The 25,503-nt window shown below is 34.0% G+C and overlaps 2 protein-coding genes across 3 annotated transcripts in view; one reads left to right on the forward strand and one right to left on the reverse strand.

Moving 5' to 3' along the window:
* Positions 1 to 4,752: 4,752 nt before the first annotated feature.
* LOC111057049 (protein yippee-like 1) overlaps positions 4,753 to 25,503 on the reverse strand; it is a 225,857-nt gene continuing 205,106 nt past the window's right edge. The window contains exons 4-6 of one of the 2 annotated variants that reach the window (XM_039436908.1): positions 14,207 to 14,250; positions 11,252 to 11,360; positions 4,753 to 8,072 (exon numbers count right to left, since the gene is read on the reverse strand). In XM_039436908.1, coding sequence (XP_039292842.1) covers positions 7,980 to 8,072; positions 11,252 to 11,360; positions 14,207 to 14,250 — 246 coding nt within the window. In that variant the 3' untranslated portion in view covers positions 4,753 to 7,979. Of the gene's footprint in view, positions 8,073 to 8,928; positions 9,388 to 11,251; positions 11,361 to 14,206; positions 14,251 to 25,503 lie in introns of those variants that run through there. The other variant, XM_039436909.1, reaches the window with a different exon arrangement.
* Positions 22,257 to 25,503, forward strand: part of LOC120353379 — a 4,350-nt gene continuing 1,103 nt past the window's right edge. The window contains exon 1 of the mRNA XM_039436903.1: positions 22,257 to 22,550. Within this exon, the coding sequence (XP_039292837.1) occupies positions 22,356 to 22,550 (195 nt within the window). The 5' untranslated portion in view covers positions 22,257 to 22,355. The remainder of the gene's footprint in view (positions 22,551 to 25,503) is intronic.

Raw genomic sequence — 25,503 nt, forward strand, 5'->3', positions numbered from 1 at the left:
TATTAGGTTTTTAATAGAGTATTCATTGATAATAACACATCATATAGAATCCATTTCTACAGTACCTATTTTTCTGGTTAGCATTGGAGTAAATGGCAGAAGATAAATTTGTTACTACTATTAAAAACTACTGATAATTTATCAACCAAAAAGTGTTAATAACGAGCAAAGTATAATTGAATGAAAAAGACTAAGAAATTGTCAAAAAACCACAGATTTATTGATACTTAGAAAGACCGGTTTCGGTTATTACACCATTGTCAATCTCTGATAAACTAAAACTAAATACAAGAGCAGCAGAATTTATACTAGTAGGCGAGTACTGCTATTGGTCAAGGGCATGAACGCCTGCCATTGCTCTCCACGCCCAGTTCTGCTGCTCTTGTATTTAGTTTTAGTTTATCAGAGATTGACAATGGTGTAATAACCGAAACCGGTCTTTCTAAGTATCATTAAATCTGTGGCTTTTTGACAATTTCTTAGTCTTTTTCATTGAATATGAATAATTACCACAATATCAACTTCTCAACTACACAAAAAGTGAAAGTATAATTAATTTAAAAGAATAATCAAGATTCAAATTTTGACTTTCATAACTTTAGAATTATTCATTGTCAATCTCAAATATATTTTCAAAATAAGAACCAAAAGAATGCAAGTCTTGGAAAGAATATAATATTGAAAACTTCAAGTTCAAAGGCATTATGGTGTTTTCCAATATCTTAATTTTGTATGTTACAATAGGAGTTTTTAACAATACTAAACATATAATAAGTTCTGGAACAGAGTATCTTCACCTGATAAAGTTGAGAAAATTAAATGAAATAACGAAAAATATCACGATAAACAGGTTTATTACAAACTTAAAAAATGTCAATATTGTCTACAGAAATATTAATAATAAATTAACGTACCACAACTAACTTATATAATCATTATTTACATAAGGCAAATACGCGTCATATTCTTACACATGAAAACATTGTAAAAATACTATATAAATGATCATTCTCACGAGATCTATCACAGCAACAATATATATTCACTTTTTTATTTTATTTTTTTCCGATTACGAGTTATGATATTTTTCTGTTACACACACACTCTTATTATTCTAGAACTTATTGAATTACCACTTTATGTGAGTGAAAGTTTGTTACAATGTATTTGGGGCACGGCTGGAGCCTAATTACAAATGGATAGAATACATGATTGTGACGATGATAATGTTAGTAAAAATCACAAGCGGGAATTAAATTAATACAAGTTTGAATTATTCTACTACTGTTAATTTTGTTTTGAAATAACTGTTGATAAGTACTTACAATATGAAGACTATGTGGATCATCCACAAAACATTCTAAGCTATAACTTGATAACAAAAAAATCACCAAATTTACTTCTGAGTAGTTCATGAATTCATTTCAACTGATTTTATTAATGGACGTATAATTAGATATATTGAGACAGTGACTTCTTCAACTCAGTTCAGACATAGGGAAACAATAGCTTACAGATCTATGGTACAGATTTATTTTATCAGTTTGCGGGGTTTCAGACACAGTGAATTTTTTGTTGTGAATCAATTATATCCTATCATCAATTTAAATTTTGAATTAAAAACAGTTTTGAAGTTGAAACACTTGTTTTTCTCTTGTTTCTAATTCTGTATCAAATTATATTCCTACTCTGTAAACTTGATATGAGAACTTGATAAAGCTTTTGATTCACTTTTCTGATAAATAAACTCCAATTATTATAATAATTGATGAATTCAGTTATTACTGTGTTTTGGAGGAATTCTTCAGATTTGTTTCAACTTCTCAATCAATCAATAATTCGTTTCGGAAATATCAAGTTGAATTAAACGTTTCATCAAGTTGAAAATATTTAGAAATCAAGAGCTATATCAAGTTGGAAATAGTTGAATATCAAGTTAAAATAGTAGAATATCAACTTCTCAATCAATCAATAATTCGTTACGGAAATATCAAGTTGAATTAAACGTTTTATCAAGTTGAAAATATTTAAACATCAAGAGCTATATCAAGTTGGAAATAGTTGAATATCAAGTTAAAATAGTAGAATATCAACTTCTCAATCAATCAATAATTCGTTACGGAAATATCAAGTTGAATTAAACGTTTCATCAAGTTGAAAATATTTAGAAATCAAGAGCTATATCAAGTTGGAAATAGTTGAATATCAACTTCTCAATCAATAAATAATTCGTTACGGAAATATCAAGTTGAATTAAACGTTTTATCAAGTTGAAAATATTTAAACATCAAGAGCTATATCAAGTTGGAAATAGTTGAATATCAAGTTAAAACGCTATTATATTCTTAAAAAACTTGGAATAACGGTGTGTGTTAACAGGATCCCTACACATTAGTACAATCAGAATAAAGTGACAATAACAAAGTACAAAAATCAGTCTACAACTATTAAATAAAAATTAAGACAATCATTAAACTATAAAGGAAGTGGTAAGAGATCATAGAAGAGTCAAACTAGTACTAAAATATCACTAAAATTTCAGTAAAATGAATCATTTTGCCCAATGAATGTCTGTCAGCTCAATCACTTCTCTTGCAAAGTAATAAATTTAATTTCAAGTTCCAACTGTTTCATGAATATTATTAATATTTATTTTCCATTCATTCACACAAGCAGAAGGTAGTTAATAATTCATATTGATTTAATTTATAAGATTTGGTGAATATTAAGGTGGAATTAGAAAAAAACTTGTCTAATGTAAATTTATTTGGTGGACTTGAAAACCTAATTCAAAAACGCGACACTTATTTTCAATACAGTCCCAAATGTATTGAAAACAACTAGGAGACTAAAGCTGCGTTTACACCAAAGTTATTAACAAAATGTTCATTTTTTCCATCCTTATAGATTGTATTAGATTGAACATAACTTATACACATCATACACATGATGAACATATGTGTTTGTCAAGTTCCGTTTAATCTAATAGAATCTATAAGGACGCAAAAATAAACATTAATAACTTTGGTGTAAACGCAGCTTTAGACAAATTTTCTGATTTTCAAATTCAACAAGTAGGAGACATAGATAAATTTAATTTCGCAGTAAAATTCAACAACTAGGAGGCTTAGACAAATTTTCTGACTTTCAAATTCTTGTTGAATTGTTATAATTGGTAGACATACAAAATTAACTGCTGACATTCTATTTTCATTTAGGAATAAGAGAACCCAAGAAGATATTGTTCAATTAAGTACATGAGCTTTCCCGAGGGATTTTAATAGAGTTACCAATCTTTTCTAATAAAAAAGGGTTGGAATTGATAGCTTGAGAGAATCTATATAACTTCAAGCTTCCAAAAGTGAGATCTGGAAATAAGTACCAAACGAAAGTTTCAGTGAGATGACATCAACAATGATTTGTGATTATTTTTGCCATAAAATGATACAGATTGTTAAAATAAATATTTTAAATAAAAAAAAAATGATACTACCGGCAAAGAACAACTTGTGCGCCGGCAAAGAATTTGAACAACTAGGTACAGCAAACATGTCAATAGGAAAGAAAATAGAGCTTATTCAAACCACTAAATGATGAGATCACATTGTGATCATAAAGAGGTAAGAAAAGCTTGTCTAATAGTTTACACTAAAGTAACTCAATTTTGGAGAAAATAATATTGAAACTTATATGAAGATGACCAAGCAACACTTAGTATATCATCATCATTATTAATAATCAAAAAATACTATGACATCAATAATGATTGAGATCACATTGTGACCATAAAGAGATGAGTATAGCTTTTATGTTAGTTAGTGACTAAATTTTTTGTGGAACGAATCATAAATATAACACCACGAAACAAGATGACCAGACAACATTTCGTGTATCAACATTATAAATGATAAAAGCACAATAACAGTGTTAGACGATAACTACAAAAATCAAGAATTATTGAAAAGTAATTTTGTTTTTGTGAGAATCACACAATAATTCATTTCGATGATGCTTTCCACAAAATGTTACGATTTAAAATGCATGAGATATTGTAAGACACATGTAATGCTCAGACTCATTACTGTAATTATTTAAAATTATAATTATTCAGGATTGCCAGTTTATATAAGGCTACTCTCAATGGAAATGATAATCAGGCTGAAACATAATAGCGGGACACTTCTTGGTTGATGAATAGTTTCTATCAACAACAAAAAATGAGAGTGAGATCAATTGAAACTTAAGTGCATTTTTGAACTGAGTCGAGATTATTATTGAATTTTTATTGAAGTACTGAGTGTGCATAGAATCTATGAGATAAAACACTTATTGACATGGGCTACTTTTAAATTAATAAAACAAAATAAATCTTACAGCACCCTCTATTTTTGAAAAAAATTTTGAATAGTTGAACAACTAGTTTCGGTTTACACCATCTTCAGGTTGGTGAAGATGGTGTAAACCGGAACTAGTTGTTCAACTATTTTAAAGTTTTTTTTTAAATAAAGGGTGCTATAAGATTTATTTCGTTTCATTAATCTATGAGATGTATGAATTGAATGAATTTGAATTAAATTCTCGCATGACTTTTTTTGTGTAGTTACCTTATAACAGTTATATCTATCTCTAGTAGGTACTTTCCAACCAAATCTTCCCAAATATTATTATGAAAAACATCTTGAACAAAACTTGAATAAAAATTAATAATTTGATGCAAGCTGTCAAAATTTGATCCAGTTGGAAAGATACAGATTGTTGCATGGTGTGCAAGAATGGTTCATCATCGAAATTACCCACGCACAAGCCTGTAACTCATGTTAGCATCACCCTCAGCTCATAGTAAGTAAACTACTGGCATAATTATTTGTGTTCAACTTGTATCCAGGGATAGAACAAACAAAAAATAATACCTAATTCTAGTTCCTGAATCTGATACAAATCAGTCACTATCAATGGTGTTTGTTGAATTACCCACGCACAAGTCTGTGGATCATGTGAGCATCACCTTCAGCAGATGAAAAGGTAGGTAAACTACTGACATAATGATTTTTGTTCAACTTGTACCCAGGGATTAAAGAAAATAAATTAATTCTAGTTCCTGAATCTGATACAAATCAGCCACTATTAATGGTATTTGTTGTAGGAAAAGGCAGTCATCAATTATTATCATAAATATGTGGGTTATTTAGGTAAATGGGAATGGGATTATAATGGTACACGATTTATTCGTTTGACATTGAAAAAATTGGCTCTCGAACGTACGGGATAGAAAATTCAGGAATGACGCGTGATCACATCTGAACTACTGGTCTAATTAACTTTAAATCCGTTGTTGGTTATCCATCTGTGTTTTTTCACTTTAAAGTTTACAAAATTTAATAGTAGTACTTTAAATGTTGCATATAGATTTTTAATTCACCGAGGATTGTTGTAGGTCTATTTGAAACTCTTCAACACTTCACTACGTCAAGTTTTGAGTTTGTCAAGTTTTCACTAGACCCTAGCAGAGCACAAGCATTGATTGTTGATAATAGTTTCTTAATCAGTTCAGAAGGACGTGAAAAATAATCTAAATAGTGGAAACTACAGCAGATCAATAGTATTTTTGAGGACTTATCAATTTAAATCAGTAATATAGACGTTTGAACAACTAGGTTTACTTTTTCTGTGTATTTCATGTAAATGAAACAAAATGCATGTTAATTGAGCTTGATAACTATTTCCCCGAAAGTTATAAAAAAATAATTCAGGTGAAAAACTCATGAAACAGTTTTAAAATGCTAGAGTGAAGATTGAGTGATTTTGTGTCTACAGATTGAGCATTGTTAAGTCAAGAATGAAACTTCGACAAATAAAATTATGTGTCAAAGTTTTTTGAGGTTCTATGTTTGAAAATCATCATCAACTAAGAGCGAAACAGCTGATGAGTTACTTATTGTTCCATTCTTGGATTGAGCAAAATTATTTTAAAATGAATCATGTTTCACAAACAAAAAAAAACGTTTTTTCTACCTTAAACGAAATACCAACACTTCTCTCTGTCTTATCACAATAATTAGCTTACTCTTTCATCCTCAACAACACTAACAACAATTTTATGGATAATAATTAGAGGTAAAACAATAATTTATTGATCTGAAACTTAAATTATAGTGAAAGTTTTAGTAATATTGTTAATATTAGTATCATATATAGTAATATGCATAACGATCATCATAGCACATCTCAATTCATTATAAAACATCTCATCTATTATTAAAAATATACAAGCCATGCAATGTTGATGATCTTATTTCATATTTTTGTTTGAAGAAGTGTTTGATGGTTGTGTGTTTATCATAGAGAAAAGATGGCATAAGAAGTGTCACTTTATGATATCCAAAGTGTCATCTATTTCATATTTTCTCTATGATTTTATTCACTGAACAAGACTGACAACAAGAGCTTCCAAATATGCTATGAAAAAAACAGTGTAGTGCTCTGTTTGGAAATTGCTACAAATTCAAAGCATGGCAATCCAAGAACAGTAACTGCTAATTCAGCAAATTATATTTTTTCTAGTCTCTCCTCGAGGCATGGGAAGTCAAGTTGTCAGTCTCACTCAGAGTGTGCTTGTCAAGTTTTTAAAACTTTTAAACCCAACCTAACTTTCCAATTTTGGAAAACCTATGCCTGTGTTGATTGGCTTGATTACTCATCTCAAAGTATCATGTTGACTCCTCTGAGATAATTAGCATTAAACTCTGCAACCTAACTTAACTCTCATCAATTTTAGATATGCTAGAAATGTTTTGAATGCTCATCTCAAAGAATCACATTGACTTCCCATGAGGCTCTGAGATGATCAAACATTACAATTTGACTTGACCAAACTTATCGATTTTGGAAACTGTTTCGTTGCTTTGTATAGGCTACTAATCTCAGAGTAACATGCTAACTTCCTTGAGGTTTTGAGATAATAATGATCAAACATTATACAACCTAACCTATCAATTTTGAAAATGGTAGTGTTGTTCTGAATCTTTGAATGCTCATCTCAAAAAAATCATGTTAGTTCCCATGATGTTATGAGACAATAACCATGAAAAGCATTACAACCTAACCTACCTTCAATTTTAGATCCAATCAACTTACTTTCTATGGCATACCTACATACTCATCTCAAACCATCATATTAACTTCAATGAGGTACCAAAATTTTACAATCATCATTCAGATGTTACAGAATGTGAGCTATAATGCATGTTAGGTTAGGTCACCGATTGCAGTTAGGTTAGGTCACCAACTGAGGTTAGGTTAGGTCCCTGATTGAAGTTAGGTTAGGTCACCGATTGAGGTTGTTAGGTTAGGTGACAAGACCAGTGAACTTGATACCAGACTAAGACAGAACTGAACAAAATCGAAGATAACAAGATGGCAGTGACACTTTTAGCGTCTTTAGTTGTTGGTATTTTCATCTTCAAGATGATGGGTGACACTTCTTTCATCTTGAATTGATGTTGCAAGATGTGTTGATGTTACTTTTATCTTCAAGATGGTGGGTGACACTTCTTCCATCTTGAATCGATGTTTGAACTCACATTGATGTTACTCTCATCTTCAAGATGGTGGGTGACACTTCTTCCATCTTGAATCGATGTTTCAAGATGTGTTGATGTTACTTTTGTCTCCAAGATGACAAGACACGATGACATGATTTTGTCTCCAGATGACACTTCTTCAATTTTGAATTGATGTTTGAAAATGCCTTTATGTCACTTTCATCTTCAAGATGGCGGGTGACACTTCTTGCCTCTTGATGTTCGAACAGCCTAGTCTTTGTGTCGCTTGTCATTGTTTTAAAAACGATGCTGGTTCCATTTTTCAAATTCGAATCCAAATCTTATTTGAATTCGAATCCGGTTTTGATTTGGTGTTTAGGATGTGAGCTGGTCGGGGCAGACAGGTGATGACGAACTGTCGCCATCTTGCTCCTGCTGCTAGTTGTCCCAACCGTTCTCTTTTATCATGTGCGCCAGCTCAATGATGTATTTGCCCTCCTTGTACTTCTGGCTTGACTCAAATGCGTGCTCCTGCAAAACAGTCATTCATAAATTTAGTAAACCATACATTCATAAATTTATTGCATCTCAACTATTACCACAATAGCTGGTATCACTACCGTACGCTAAAAATGATCAATATTCATTCATAAATTTATTGAATCTCAAAAGTATCAGAATATGGTCACAGTAAGCACTAGCTCAAAACTTCTTCTGTCACAAAATTCAGTTAGAATTATCAACAGATACTAGAACGTTAAACTGTTCAGTTGGTCCCAGTAGAAGTATCACAGTCATAAAAACTATTGACAGCTCAAATGATACATCCAGGCGAGGTAAGACCATCCCGCAAAGGATTCCCTATCAATAAAAAGCTATACGAATTCACGGTACTTTCTACTATAGAATAAATCATCTTATAAACAATACGAACAATCTAGAAATTATTTCTGTATAAGTTTTCTCTGTTTTAAAATTTAGTACATACCGTACTGAATTGTCTGTACCGTACTTTTAAAATGGTAACACTTCGAACTAGGTGAGTTCTGAGAATATAACTGCAGTACCGTACTTTAATCAAATGAGGATAATGATTGACAATATTGGACAAGGGTATCATTCATTATAGGCTTCCAAAATTCAACAGAGATCCTTCATATAAGTTATGAGAAGGTACAAGAGATAGGTACTGTAACTTACAGCTTAACATCACTGTAACTTACAGCTGTAACATCACTGTAACTTACAGCTGTAACATCACTGTAACTTACAGCTGTAACATCACTGTAACTTACAGCTGTAACATCACTGTAACTTACAGTGTAACATCACTGTAACTTACAGCTGTAACATCACATCTTGAATCGATGTTGCAAGATGTTTTGATGTTACTTTTATCTTCAAGATGGTGGGTGACACTTCTTCCATCTTGAATCGATGTTTGAACTCACATTGATGTTAATCTCATCTTCAAGATGGTGGGTGACACTTCTTCAATCTTAAATCGATGTTTGAAAATGCCTTGATGTCACTTTCATCTTCAAGATGGCGGGTGACACTTCTTGCGTCTTGATGTTCGAACAGCCTAGTCTTTGTGTCGCTTGTCATTGTTTTAAAAACGATGCTGGTTCCATTTTTCAAATTCGAATCCAAATCTTATTTGAATTCGAATCCGGTTTTGATTTGGTGTTTAGGATGTGAGCTGGTCGGAGCAGACAGGTGATGACGAACTGTCGCCATCTTGCTCCTGCTGCTAGTTGTCCCAACCGTTCTCTTTTATCATGTGCGCCAGCTCAATGATGTATTTGCCCTCCTTATACTTCTGGCTTGACTCAAATGCGTGCTCCTGCAAAACAGTCATTCATTAATTTAGTAAACCATTCATTCATAGATTTATTGCATCTCAAGTATTACCACAATAGCTGGTATCACTACCGTACGCTAAAAATGATCGATATTCATTCATAAATTTATTGAATCTCAAAAGTATCAGAATATGGTCACAGTAAGCACTAGCTCAAAACTTCTTCTGTCACAAAATTCAGTTCAATAGAATTATCAACAGATACTAGAACGTTAAACTGTTCAGTTGGTCCCAGCAGAAGTATCACAGTCATAAAAACTATTGACAGCTCAAATGATACATCCAGGCGAGGTAAGACCATCCAGCAAATGATTACCTATCAATAAAAAGCTATACGAATTCACGGTACTTTCTACTATAGAATAAATCATCTTATAAACAATACAAACAATCTAGAAATTATTTCTGTATAAGTTTTCTCTGTTTTAAAATTTAGTTCATACCGTACTGAATTGTCTGTACTGTACTTTTAAAATGGTAACACTTCGAACTAGGTGAGTTCTGAGAATATAACTGCAGTACGTACTTTAATCAAATGAGGATAATGATTGACAATATTGAACAAGGGTATCATTCATTATAGGCTTCCAAAATTCAACAGAGATCCTTCACATAAGTTATGAGAAGGTACAAGAGATACTGTAACTTACAGCTGTGGTAACATCACTGTAACTTACAGCTGATGATGTGTGAGCACACACGAAAGAATGCTCCTATAAAATATTAATTTTTATTTGAATAAAGTGGATTTTTGACAACATTCCAAGTCTCTTCAATATATGGTACAAGAGATAATTATCATTTCAAGTTTTTATCACGAGGCACATTATTTTAACCAATTTCTACCTCATTCTACCATATAAAGATCATTACATCGTTAGTTGAGACAAAAAGTGATAATGATTTATAATTGTTGAATTTCAAGCCACAAAGAATTTTTCAATATCATTAAAAAAACAATCAACTCTTTCTATTTGTTCTATGAAGAATATAGAAATTGTCATATAAATCAATTTGAAAAGTATCTTTGATAATCAAGAATTGAATGAACATGCTTGCTTTGAATGTAAATTCAATTGAAAAAAGCAACAGATACCAAAAAAATTAGAGCTCCATGAGTAAACTGTATGAAGGTGTGTACAGACTGAACAATAACCATTTCATTGATTTTGCTTCCCATTACGAAACACTATATAATAACAGATGGAATTAAATAGAGAATGCATTTATTCAAAGGCTAATTAATATATAATTAATTATTATTATTATATTTGCAGCATTTATTTAGGATTTTTGTTAAATAATAATTATATAATAACTTTGATGTAGTTCAGACACTGTGTTACTTGTAACAAGTAACAAAGTAACCATTTCATATCAAGCTGCATACAGACTTCAGCGCCACTAACACGCGCATTTCACTTTTTATCAGCTGATGCTACGCCTATTATATCATCTGTACCTTACTGTTTCTGTACAAAAACACATATAACCAGTTGATGAAAAGTTGAATGCGTGTCTTTGTGACGTTGAAGTCTGTATGCAGCTTAATATTTGGACAATTTGATACAAAATTAGGAAATTGAAGAAGTTTTTGGCAGTAGCCTGTTTTTTATTTTCCGACTATTGTATTGTTTGCTTCAACCAAAAATAAATAAATATGAAATGGTATAGTTCAGAGTTCTACAACTCTATCATGTTGGACTCTTCAAATAGATATGAGAAGTTGTAAAGGCTATGAGTGATTCATTGCAATCCGGGAGGTTGGATAAAAAGGTTAGTGAAGTCAATGTATCTTGAATACAGTTTAGAATGCATTTTAGGTACATTGAGTGAAGCTGCTTACATATTTCCAGCCAAGAGTGGTTTTGCAGCATTCGCAGTATATATCAGCAACTGCATGGAGACCGGTAAGTAGAACTCGTTCCTCTGCCGGGCCGCAACCCACGTTCACTCTAAAAATATCCCAAAAATGACAACCAATTAATAGGGAAAATTCACTCTAAATAACACAAAAATGGCAAACAATTAATTTGAAACGTTCACTCTAAATAACATAAAAACATATAATCAAAATAGAACAAATAGAATAGAATGAGAGTTCATTTGGCTACTAAATGATAATTATCGGCCTACTATATTCCTATCTCATTCATTTTATGTGATTCCAAATATATTTATTTTGATGAGAAATATTTACAATCAAATCTTTGAAATAGTATATTTCGCACCTAGAGCAGAAAATAAGATTTTTCCGGCTCGAAATCGGTTTTCAAAGATTGAGAGCCGGAAAAACATTTTTGCCCGTGGTGCGAACGCTATTTTTCGCCACACACAAAAATAAACAATATATATATGAGAATAGTTGTTTACTAAGCACTTCCGAAAGCAGAAGTGGAAGGTGATAGCTCTAGCAAATCTGAGGTAATCTGAATATCGGGAAATTGTCCAAGTATTTTTATTTTTTATTCTGATTTGTCTAAATAACCTAAAAGATGATGTTCAATTATGTGGGAGGTTGAGATAATACTTTCTTATTCTTTCAAATGACAATGAAATAATATTATTATAAATGTTTTAATTATTGAATAATGAACATAAATAATGAAAAGTTTTTGATCACCTTTCTTAGTTCCATGTTAGCGGCTGGAAAGGGTACTCTTTCCGCCTAGGCCGGAAAGAAAGCTGTTCTGACGTCAGACGAGAGTCGTCTGCAAACAATGCCTTTCAGATCTATGTAGGGACTGGAAATCAGCTGCTTTCTGTGCAGTGTGGCGAAAAGACAATTTAGTTCTTTGCAGTGAAATCAGTTATACTCTGTACAAATTAATTTCTGACTTGTGGGGGGGGGACATGCGCAGCAGAGAAGTCATACAGAGGTAGGGATACAACAGCTGCGAAGTTGCCGTTCTAACCGGCCAGCATTCCTCTAATTTCTCGTGATTATTCAAGCGCTCATGTAAGACTTATGGAGTCCCTGTCTGGGAATCCTTCAGTCGACTGAATCAAATCGACAAATTGGCAACTGCGCTTCTACCTATCACTCTATCCATCACTGTAATTGGCTGATCTCCCTCCATTTCTATGCGCCGCATATTCCTCCAAGTCTGAAGTTAATTTGTGCAGAGTATAACTGATTTCACTGCAAAGAACTAAATTATCTTTACAAAGATTTGATTGTAAACATCTCTCATCAAAATAAATATATTTGGAATCACATAGTTTGAATGAGATAGGAATATAATAGGCTGATAATTATCATTTACAGCGGCAAATGATCAAGGCTGATCGAGTTGCTTTTCGAAAAAGTTTACTCTCAAAAATTATTTTTTTGTGACAGTTATTCAATCTCAGCTGTTTCCTATTCATGAAATCAAGCCGGTAAACAGCTGTTTGCAGAATTAATAAACATATGATTCTTATTACAGCATACTCTACTGTAATGAAACCATATGTTTTCTTTACAGTCGAGTAGTCTATGTTTCTTAGCCCCGAAATAGGAACAGCAAAACAGCTACAAAAAAACACCTTCAGCGCTACAGGTGGAAGTTTTTTAACTTCCACAAAATTCCTGATTCGGAAATTGTGGACTATGTTATGATTTTAGAATGCATGTAGTAGCTTCAGCACAAGCAGGTAATGTTTTCTATTTCTCAATTATTCTTCTTTGGATTATTATGATAAAAAATAATGTACATTACTTGGACGTGAATGTCTTTTGCAGTGCTCGGCTAACGCCTCGACTAGAAACATCATTCTCGCCTGCAAAAGACCCCTTCCCGTCCATGTGACGTAAGATACTATTACAAATCACTAGAATGTAAGTGAGTTCATTATCAAGAAATTGTCTTCGAGAACAATATTTATTATTACAACGAATTGAAGCAACCAGGATGAAATGATATGTTAGATGAAAGAGGTTTCCCTTCATGAAGCACTACAGAAGTTGATGGAAACTTTGAAAGGCTTCCATTGCTGATATGGATCTGAATTGCGGAATAATTCACATGAGATTCTCTGTAACAACCACTATATGAATCATTTTTGAACAGAGTTTGAGTATAAACAATAACACATCATATACAAATCATCCGATACTTTCGATTTCAATAAATTACATTATTATTTATTTGTGTTCGTCCCTATCCAGAAAAGAATGTTTCATTCCTGTAATGAATATTATGATTTAACGGGTTATACCTCTCCCTCCGTAAACAAATACATAGTGCATTCTGGTGACGTCAGCACAGGTAGGACTCTTACACCAATAAAAACACTATCTGATATAGATCAGCTGAAATCAACGGATTTTTATTAGTGTAGGAGCCCTACCTGTGCTGACGTCACCAGAATGCACTATGGCTTTGTTTACGGAGGAAGTGATTATATTCCAATTATTTGGAAAATTCTGAGCGTATTTCATTCATTATGGAACTCAGAAGAAATAAGTTACTTTCGATTTCAACAAATTCTATTAATATATTTATTTGTGTTTGCCCCTATCCAGAAAAAATGTTTCATTCCTGTAATGAACATAATGGTTTACAGGCTATATTTCAATCAATTAGGAAATTCTGAGCGTATTTCATTTATTATAGAACTTAGAATATTTAGTATCGTCATGTTTGTAATTTTGTGTGTTAACAAGCGATACCTTTTGTCAGTGAATTGTGAAAACTTCAAAAAAATTAAAGTTAATACATGATAAACTTTACTTCATTACAGTTTCACTGTATATTATATTCTGTACATCACTGCTATTTTTGTATACTATGAATAAGATTGCAACAGAAAAACTCACACAGAGTTGAAAAGATATGCTCTTCCTTGACTTCCTTGGAAAGACTGAAACAAAAAACAAATATTCATTATTATTTTGCATATTACAATAAAATACGAAGGCAGATCCAATAATTCCATAACCAATCAATGTTTGTCTTTAAATATTCATTCAAACTATCATAATCAATTATAATCTTCAATTGATAAATATCATAATAAGGTAGGGTACCAGCAGTTAAACTCGAGAATTTGACTTACCCTACAAGACTTAACCTAATTCTATGTGTACCTTATCCAAATTTGGGAGAGGAATAGCACAAGGCTACCTTATTTTTTTCTCCCTATCATTTTTACTTTCCTTGCCCTATTACCATAGGTAAGGAAAGTATTGCTTTTCAAAAAATTTAAGGAACCCTAATTTCATGTTTTCGATACGTTTCAAGGTCCCCTGAGTCCAAAAACGTGATTTTTGGGTGTTGGTGTGTGTGGTGTGTGTGGTGTGTGTGTGTGTGTGTGTGTGTGTGTGTGTGTGTGTGTGTGTGTGTGTGTGTGTGTGGTGTGGTGTGTGTGTGTGTGTGTGTGTGTGTGGTGTGTGTGTGTGTGTGTGTTGTGTGTGTGTGTGTGTGTGTGTGTGTGTGTGTGTGTGTGTGTGTGTGTGTGTGTGGTTGTGTGTGTGTGTGTGTGTGTGTGTGTGTGTGTGTGTGGTGTGTGTGTGTGTGTGGTGTGTGTGTGTGTTGTGTGTGTGTGTGTGTGTGTGTGTGTGGTGTGTGTGTGTGTGGTGTGTTGTGTGTGTGTGTGTGGTGTGGTGTGTGTGTGTGTGTGTGTGGTGTGTGGTGTGTGTGTTGTGTGTGTGTGTGTGGTGTGGTGTGTGTGTGTGTGTGTGGTGTGTGTGGTGTGTGTGGTGTGTGTGTGTGTGTGTGTGGTGTGTGGGTGTGTGTGTGTGGTTGTGTGTGTGTGTGGTGTGTGTGTGTGTGTGTGTGTGTGTGTGTGTGTGTGTGGTGTGTGTGTGTGTGTGTGTGTGTGTGTGTGTGTGTGTGTGTGTGTGTGGTGTGGTGTGTGTGTGTGTGTGTGTGTGTGTGTGTGTGTGTGTGTGTGTGTGTGTGTGTGTGTGTGTGTGTGTGTGTGGTGTGTGTGTGTGTTGTGTGTGTGTGTGTGTGTGTGTGTGTGTGTGTGGTGTGTGTGTGTGTGTTGTGTGTGTGTGTGGTGTGTGTGTGTGTGTGTGTGTGTGTGTGTGTGTGTGTGGTGTGGTGTGTGTGTGTGTGGTGTGTGTGTGTGTGTGAACACGATAACTCCATTCCTAATTAGACTTGAAATTTTCAACTTAAGGTCCTTCTACCATGAGGATCCGACAATAATAAATTCAATAAAATTCAATTCAAAATGGTGAATAATGGCTGAAAACCCATGTTTTTCACGGTTTCTCGAGAACTACTCTAACGATTTTCTTCAAATTCATACCCTGGATAGCTATTCATAAGCCCTATCAACTGACATTAGTCTCATTTCTGGGAAAATTGCAGGAGCTCCGTAATATTCCTGAGAAGAATGAATTTTGTTAAATTTCTATCAAGATTTTCTCAAAAATGACTTGACCGATTTTTTCAAATCCATACCCTGTATAGTAATATATCAGCTCTATTAACTGGCATGAGTCTCCTTCCTGAGAAATTAACAGGGGGTCCACCCCATCCTTGAGAAGTTTACTTTGTAACCTCCTTATTCTCGTGCGTGAGGTAGGTAGGTAGAGGAGTTATTCAAAAGAAAACATGTCGATATTTTATTTTTAGAACAGCTGTTTTGCAACTTTTAAAAAATCCTCAAATTTCATAATTCAAACAAATGAAAATGTACTCTGAATACAATAACAACAGTATAATCGTAGTTTTAATTATTTAGCCGCCAATCGGCATAATGTTATTCCCCCAAATTATCCTCGTTAATAAGGCTTATAGATCAATGAGCAAGGGAAGTTGTGTGAGTGTACCACACCAGATTTTTGATGATGTACTTGTTGTATGAATCAATAAAGAATAAAGAATTTGACTAAACAAAGAATGCTAGATGACCAAAGTCTTTTATAATGAATAGTGGTGGACAATAACCTATTAGTTAAATTCATTACTTATCTGCATTCTATCAATAAATTATTGTTCATAATTTTCCAAATTTCATCCATTTAGTATCACACTTGTTTGTCAATCTATTGCAGTAAACAATACTTAGTAACCATGGGGCGGTTAGCGTAAATACACTAGAGCAGCCATAAATCACAAGGAAGTTTATCCCAGGAAAAAATCGGGTCACCAAGAGTGCCAAATTTCTTTCAGTGAGAGAGAGATCGAGTGTGAGAGAGTGAGAAGGAGATTGAGAGAGAAAAAAGAGAGAAAGATAGTGAGGGAGAGAGTGAGTGAGAAAGACAGTATGAGAGCGGAAGGAAGAAGAGAGAGAGAGAAATGAAGAAAGAATGGAATGGGAAGAGATATTAATGAAGAGAGAGAGAGCAGTGAGATAGCAAGAGGGTGAGAAAGAGCGTAATAGAGAGACAGAAAGAAGAGAGAGGGACTAGGCAAGAGCTTGAAAGAGTGTGAGCGTGAGCTAGAAAGAGAAAGAGAGTAAGAAAGGTGGAGAGGGAGAGAGAGTGTGTGAGAGAGAAACCGAGAGAGAGCTTGATAGAAAGAGAGAGTGAGTGAGAAGGGAGAGAGCTTGACAGAAAGATAGTGAGTGAGAAGGGAGAGAGTCGTGGAGATTGATTGAGTACTTTATTTATGTAGATTACGATATATACTGACTTATACACTTATTTACAATAGCTTACAGCACAATTATAGATGAATTTACAAAATATAAATTAAAAATAATTATTGAGCTGTATATGATATGAAAAAAAGCAATTGTAATAACTATAGATACAATAGATAATATTGTTATGCATCTACATAAATTAGCGGAGCTTTGGACATATCAATGTCCATTCTTTGGAAAGAATAATTATTCGAAGTATCCTTCCCACTAACTCTCTACAAAAAGAGAGAGAGAGCATTAGAGAGAGAGAGAGAGTGTGTGTGTGAGTGAATGAATGAGTAAGAGTGACAGAGAAGGTGTAAGTTAGAAAGAAAGAGTTAGAGAGAGTTGATACTGGTGCAGAGGGTAGTAATGGTTCAAGAGATTATAAGGAAGGGGTGAGGTATTTTTGTTGAACCAGCGCACACACACACAAACACACATCTATAAGCAGGAAAGATGGTAGTGTGGTATGGGAGAAATGGCGAGGGGGGCTTTGTTTTGGTATGACGTCACGACGTCACGTGACTATTGACCGCCAAACGTGTCCCCCTTTTCCAACACCCTGCAATCTATTAATCGACTGTTCTACTGCCAGCCAGTAAACCCGGGTTCTCAATCATCTGTTCATCTGCTAACGGGGGTTTTACTGACCCACTGTTCATTAGAAAAACACAGCAAACCGAATGTGATCAATGAAATATTATCCATGAGCCAAACCGTACAAATGATTAATCCTGGTTACTCTCCCAGTGGTTATTGCTGATTGGAATGAATAGCTCGAAAGAAGTTTAAACGGAGTTTAAATAAAACCAGGATTGAACCAAGGTTTAGTGCTTATTGAATTAGATAGCTCAATATCAGTTGAAACTAAATTCAAACTATTCCAAGATCAAATCAAGTTATGGTCTCATTAATTATAATGTATTTATTGACCGAGCGAAGAGAGGTCTAAGATTCAAGTCGACGGTTTGGCATTTCCCTTAATGTTTAAATGTTTGAATGTTTGAATGTTTAAATGTTTATATGTTGCGCATTCACGGCAAAACGCGGTACTAGATTTTCATGACATTTGACAGGTATGTTCCTTTTTAAATTGCGCGTCGACGTATATACAAGGTTTTTGGAAATTTTGCATTTCAAGGATAATATAAAAGGGAAAAGGAGCCTCCTTCATACGCCAATATTAGAGTAAAAATCAGACTATAGAATTATTCATCATAAATCAGCTGTCTAGTGGACTATAATACTACCCGTTCAAAAACATCGAACATCTTGAAAATGTATCTTTTCATCATTTACCGCCATTTTTCTCAAGAATATTACGGAGCTCCTGCAATTTTCCAGGAAAAAACTCATGTCATTTGATAGGACTTATGAATAGCTACCCATGGCTTGAATTTGAAGAAAATCGTTAGAGCCATTTTCGAGAAAAACGTGAAAAACATGGTTTTTAGTCATTTACCGCCATTTTTCTCAAGAATATTACGGAGCTCATGGAATTTTCCTAGAAATGAGATTCATGCCAGTTGATAGTGCTTATGAATATCCATGGTATGAATTTGAAGTAAATCGTTAGAGCAGTTTTCGAGAAAACGGTGAAAAACATGGATTTTAGTCATTATCCGCATTTTTCTCAAGAATATTACGGAGCTCATGGAATTTTCCTAGAAATGAGATTCATGCCAGTTGATAGTGCTTATGAATATCCATGGTATGAATTTGAAGTAAATCGTTAGAGCAGTTTTCGAGAAAACGGTGAAAAACATGGATTTTAGTCATTATCCGCCATTTTTCTCAAGAATATTACGGAGCTCATGGAATTTTCCTAGAAATGAGATTCATGCCAGTTGATAGTGCTTATGAATATCCATGGTATGAATTTGAAGTAAATCGTTAGAGCAGTTTTCGAGAAAACGGTGAAAAACATGGATTTTAGTCATTATCCGCATTTTTCTCAAGAATATTACGGAGCTCCTGAAATTTTCCCAGAAATGAGACTTATGCTAGTTGATAGGGCTTATAAATAGCTATCCATGGTATAAATTTGAAGAAAATCGTTAGAGCCATTTTCGAGAAAAACGTGAAAAACATGGTTTTTTAGTAATTATCCGCCATTTTTCTCAAAAAATATTACGGAGCTCCTGCAATTTTCCAGGAAAAAACTCATGTCATTTGATAGGACTTATGAATAGCTACCCATGGCTTGATTTGAAGAAAATCGTTAGAGCCGTTTTCGAGAAAACCGTGAAAAACCTGGTTTTTGGTCATTATCCGCCATTTTTCTCAAGAATATTACGGAGCTCATGGAATTTTCCTAGAAATGAGATTCATGCCAGTTGATAGTGCTTATGAATATCCATGGTATGAATTTGAAGTAAATCGTTAGAGCAGTTTTCGAGAAAACGGTGAAAAACATGGATTTTAGTCATTATCCGCATTTTTCTCAAGAATATTACGGAGCTCCTGAAATTTTCCAGAAATGAAACTTATGCCAGTTGATAGGGCTTAAAAATAGCTATCCATGGTATAAATTTGAAGAAAATCGTTGGAGCCGTTTTCGAGAAAACCGTGAAAAACATGGTTTTTAGTCATTTACCGCCATTTTTCTCAAGAATATTACGGAGCTCCTGAAATTTTCCCAGAAATGAGACTTATGCTAGTTGATAGGGCTTATAAATAGCTATCCATGATATAAATTTGAAGAAAATCGTTAGAGCCATTTTCGAGAAAAACGTGAAAAACATGGTTTTTTAGTAATTATCCGCCATTTTTCCGCCATCTTGAATTGAATTTTATTGAATTTCTTATTGTCGGGTCCTCATGGTATAGGGACCTTAAGTTTAAAATTTCAAGTCGATCGGTTAATAGGAATGGAGTTATCGTGGCACAGACATACCCACACACACACATACACACATACACACATACACACACACAGACCAATACCCAAAATCATGTTTTTGGACTCAGGGGACCTTGAAACGTATAGAAAACTTGAAATTGGGGTACCATAATTTTTTTTGGAAAGCAATACTTTCCTTACCTATGGTAGTAGGGCAAGGAAAGTAATAAAACCAGGATTGAACTAAGGTTTAGTGCTCATTGAATTAGATAACTCAATATCAGTTGAAACTAAGTTTAAATTAATCCAAGATCAAATCAAGTTATGGTTTCATTAATAATTATAATGTATTCATTTCCATGGGGACAATAATTGATGGTTTAACTAGTATTACTAGAAGTTCTGTGAACAGTAGACCTCGCGCAGTTATGAACCACAGTCTCCTCTAATACTGCCGATCACAGTAAAAAATTCTGTCCTATCCTGTCGTGTCGGCGAGTTATCGGTGTATAAACGACTAATGGCTGTTTGGGTTGTTGTATCGACAATGCTAATAATTTGATGTAAACAGCTATGTACTATCATTAAAAGCTTACCGAGTTGAAAGCAGAGAAAAGTCGGGAGAAATGCTACTTCAAGTTATCAATTGCATGGCTCACTGCATGCAATCAGTCCACACAACAGCTGTTTTTTCATTAAGTTACATTGAATTGCATGCGTCAATGCATGCAATTTATAATCCACTCGACAGTTGATTTATGATGAATAATTCTATAGTCTGATTTTTACGGTGATATTGGAGTATGAAGGAGGCTCCTTTTCCTTTTATATTATCCTTGAAATGCAAAATTTCCAAAAACCTTGTATATACGTCGACGCGCAATTTGAAAAGGAACATACCTGTCAAATTTCATGAAAATCTATTATCGCGTTTCGCCGTAAATGCGCAACATATAACATTAAGAGAAATGCCAAACCGTCGACTTGAATTTTAGACCTCACTTCGTTTGGTCAATAATTTTGCGGTGCTAAGAATGATTATCATTAAAAAGCCACCTTCAAATAACATTGATCCCTTTCTTCTCTATCAGTAGTTATGCTGATTAAAATTAATGTTTAAATGGTTCTCTTCTTGTTAAATAATATATCCAGTGTGTTAAATGTGTAGCTCCTCTGTAGTCTTGTGCTCTTAAATTAAATTGGAAGCAAGTTCAATTTGTATAAGCTTATTCCTGAGGAAGAATTGTGAAACTAAATCCTGGGTGACGCCATTCCACGCCAGATCTTCAAGTGAAATAAAATTATTAAGTGAATTGGGCCCCACGATCGAGTTGGTGAGCGAAAAATACTTATTCTATCCAATCAGTGAATTGAGAAAGCTACAATTTTCTATCAATTAATTATTGTGAAAGAGTGCAGGACTATATCCTCCTATAATACCGTGTAACCCTATTAAAATCCTAATTGCACTATATTACCAAGAACATTCATATTATTATATCATATCAAGAACATTTATTACCAAATTTTGAAAACTCTATTATTCCAATTTGTCAATTATTTAATTAATTATTATTATTTGATCTTAACGATTAATTCATCAATAAATTTGCATAATTGTTAACCAGTTTCAGTAATTTCTCTAATTAGATCCTGCTCAGTTCGGTCTATAATTACCATATTGGTTTTCCTCTGTAGGAATTATTTCAGGTATTGGAATATCAATATTGAATTTACTTGTTATTCATAAGAAAAAATTACATTCGCTGTGCTCGGGTTGAATTGCCTGGAGATATTGGTAGGCTATCACCCTGATTCTCAGGTGGTTATATCAGAGTACGGCGGAAATATTATTTCTTTGGAATTGTAGGATATTGGACGGGTGTAGGCAGCTCTGCCGGCTGATTTTTATCCGAATTACAGGTGTAAGCGTCCAGAGCTCTTGCGAATCCACAAGATTGGCGCCCGAACAAGACGGTGAAGGAGAGAGCTTATTTCATCTTAATAATCATAAATTTATTTCAGGAGATCGATTATCTACGCTTGAGAGGGAGCAGAAATATAAATATTTCTTTTCAGTGGAGTCGTGGGTCGCCTAGCCATCAATACTCTGTTCAATATTGTTGTTCAATTTTATTTCTTAATAATTATTGATCGAATTGAGCAGGTATTTTTTGTTGCACTAATGGGGGCTACACGTGTTACTCTGATGTATTAATCCCTGAAATGAACAAGCTTGAGGTAGTCGATTTATTTATTAATTTGTGATTGTTCATACACTGGATATATTTTGATTGTGTTGAATTTTATGTTGATCATTACGGTATTATATTGTAGAGTATTATTGTATTCTAAAACGTATTATTGTCGCGATTTTTTCTTGCTTTGAAGTTGTGGGAATTAGTCAGCGGTATAATTCTTCAGAACTACAAGATAATTGCACTGACCTGATTCTGTTATTCCAATTTGCGCGCACCACTATCATTCACTCACTATTTTTCACTTATTGGATTTCGTCTACACTTCACTTTTTGGGAGAATCATGGCAAACCCCGCCACGGAACTGGATGGGTCTACCACATTGTTTACACCGGCAGATCCTGTCTCACCCGAAACTCCTCCAAAACCGGCAACCAGCGCGACTTCAGTTGACTTTGAGCGCGGCATTCGAGAGCGTTTGTCATCGACTCAGCTAGAGGAAAGTCAGCCAATACTTAATTCGGTGCAATCATCACCAATCGCCAACGTCGATCGGGCGCGAGGTAGATCGTCAAACGTATTCCAATGATGTCGTTGCTGCTGAGTTGGAGACCAAACAGCCGCAGGGGCTGCCATATCTACCACCTGGGACGATCGAAACCATACTTGAAGTTTTCAAGACCACTGCTGCTGGAATAGAAAAGAAATTAGAAGAAACCGGCAATAGATTGGACAAGAAAATAGAAGAAACAAGTAAATAGTTTGGACAAGAAAATAGAAGAAACCAGTAATAGATTGGACAAGAAAGTGGAAGAAATGACCGCAAACTTTTTGCAACTCAAAAGTAACGTTGAGGATTTACATCGAAAATGGATGAAAAACAAATTGAAGCTAAGAATTATACAAATGAACAAATACAAACGGTGAGAGAGTGAATTTGTGTGAAAGAATTCTAAACCAACACCGGGAAAATACTGAAGCAATGGTGAATTGGAGAGCAAGATTACCCAGGCCAATGCTAAGCTAGCTCAGAATGATGTGAGGTTAGGTGAATTGGAGGCTCAGCAAACAAATCACACGGCCCAAATAAACCAGCTGAGAGCAGATGTCACACAGAATTCAGCTGAAACTTTAAATCCCGAAGTAATTAAGGGATTGAAAACTCAGCTAGATCAAACTAAAGCCGAGTGTCTACAAAAAAGAATAGTTGGCTAACGTTTCTGGTGGTAATAATCATAATACTGGACAAATCTTGTCATCTTTACCAATATTTGATGATACTGAGTGCACCATTCAACCACGGGCATTCATTCAGCATTTGCAGGCTATTGATTCCGTTACTACTATACCATGGATTACGTGGAGAATGCATCTTTTACTATGTCTACAGAAAGAACCACTGATACACTTCAGAAGTCGCATTACTGAATCAACTCATAAAGGATTTTATTGACAACTTCTTAGCTACTTTTTGGTCTCTGCAAGACAGAGAAATTTATTGTCTCACATCATTACATGCAGATATGACAAGCAGAATACGGAGCTGTCCATGAGTGCCTTTTCAGCCCACATTCGCTATTTGAACAATCTGATGGATAATCCAATCGAGAATGGAAATTTGATCGAAATATTAATTGGGAAGTTACCTTATTCCATTCAGACGGCATTAAGCTCGCAAAGTTTTGAATCCTATGACAAGTTTGAGGCTTGTTTGAGTCGAGTACAGAGTGTAGACGATAAATTTGGTTCACGGAATTTCAAAACAAACCATCAGAAAGATGAGAGGTTAGGTGTTGTCGTGATGAAGTTGAAACTCCTCATCGTAATTATAATCGAGCAGTCAACCGAGTCGACCTCAAAATAATAGCGTGGATTTGGAGATAATCATCGGAGAATTATAATGAGGGAGTTCATTTATTCCAAATAAATCAGTCGACTCAACTACAACTCCAGAACAAAACATAAACAGAAGCGATGATGTCACTCAACCGCAGCCATCTGTATCAACAACCAGTTCGTCGCCCAACCAACAATCCCAGTCCAACAAAAGCAGTTCCATTCTAATAATCAGAAGGGAAAATATTCTCAGTGTCGTAATAACAATAATGACAACAGTTTCGACTGTCTCTGGCATCAATCATCATAAAAACGAGACAGTCAGAAAAAAAGTTATTCCGATCGTAGGAGTAACCGACCGTGAGGTGCTGCAGTCTGGCGGAAAAAATTCACACTGCTCCCAACCACGTGACAGCGGTAAATCCAGTCATGAAGAGAAAAATCTGCCTGCTCGTATTGCGTCAGCTAGTAGTGACAGTTTGCGGTTTCTGCCCCACGAGGCTACTAGTAGTGATGGTTTGCGGGTTCTGCCTTCCGAAGCTGATAAGTTCCTCATCCAAGTGTTAATAACAGGAAGGCGAGACTACTGAATTGATCTTTACAAATGAATCAAAAATAAAGACAACTCCAATTAAATCCAATATCTTCACCCATGATTCTCGAAAGTTCATTTCCGAGAGGATGTCATAGTGATTGTAGATGATGAAGCTCCACATCGGTCCAGCTGCTCACATCGCACAGCTGCTCCACATCGCATCATTGGATCTTCACATATCATCACAGCACCCACAACTCAAAGCAAGTTGTTTATTTATTGTATTATATGTTTATTATTGTAATATAAAGATTTGCTCACTGGCAAGTTAAGCCTACCCGCAATTACAACTAAATTTGAATTAATCTAAAATATAAAGTAAAGTTATTTGAATATCCAGACAAAAAAAAAAAAAAAAAAAAAAAAAAATTATATAAAATAATTTGGAAAAATTAGCTTATTAATTTACTCTAAAAAAAAAAAAAAAAAAAAAATGAAGATAAAATAGAAAAATAGTCTGCTGTGATATTATTAATAATTTTAGGTGTAGGATATTTTGTGATTGAAAATCAACCATTAAATGGTCTTCATTATTATTAGTATTGTTTGTTTGAAATATTATTGTTGTTATCATTTGTGCTGTTGCATTATACATGCACTATAACTATTAATTATCATTTGGTGATAAAATTATCTTGAATATTATATTTGTAGCATGAAAGCTCACTATAGATTAGAATTCTTAATTTATATGTATTATTGTTATTAACTTAATGAAATTATTGTAATCACATAAATGTGATTAGTATTTTGAAAAAAAAAATATGATGCATCAGAATCTAAAACATGCATTCAGCAACTAATTTATAGGAAAATTTGAATATTGTTACTTATTGTATTTGTATAGAAATGTTGAGAAATGAAGGGAATTTTGGAATCAAGCTTTAAAAATAAACAGGGTAGAAATTTTGATTGAACAAGTGGAGACTAGTTAAATGTATTGAATCACAGAGAGATATTATCAATCTTTGTAAGCTGGCATACTTGATGAAACTTGGTATAGTATATTTTAACAGACCTGCAATATTGGATTAAAATTGTTATTAATGTTAAATTGTAA

Source organism: Nilaparvata lugens, chromosome 10 (assembly GCF_014356525.2).
Source record: "Nilaparvata lugens isolate BPH chromosome 10, ASM1435652v1, whole genome shotgun sequence".
In the NCBI taxonomy this organism is placed as follows: domain Eukaryota; kingdom Metazoa; phylum Arthropoda; class Insecta; order Hemiptera; family Delphacidae; genus Nilaparvata; species Nilaparvata lugens.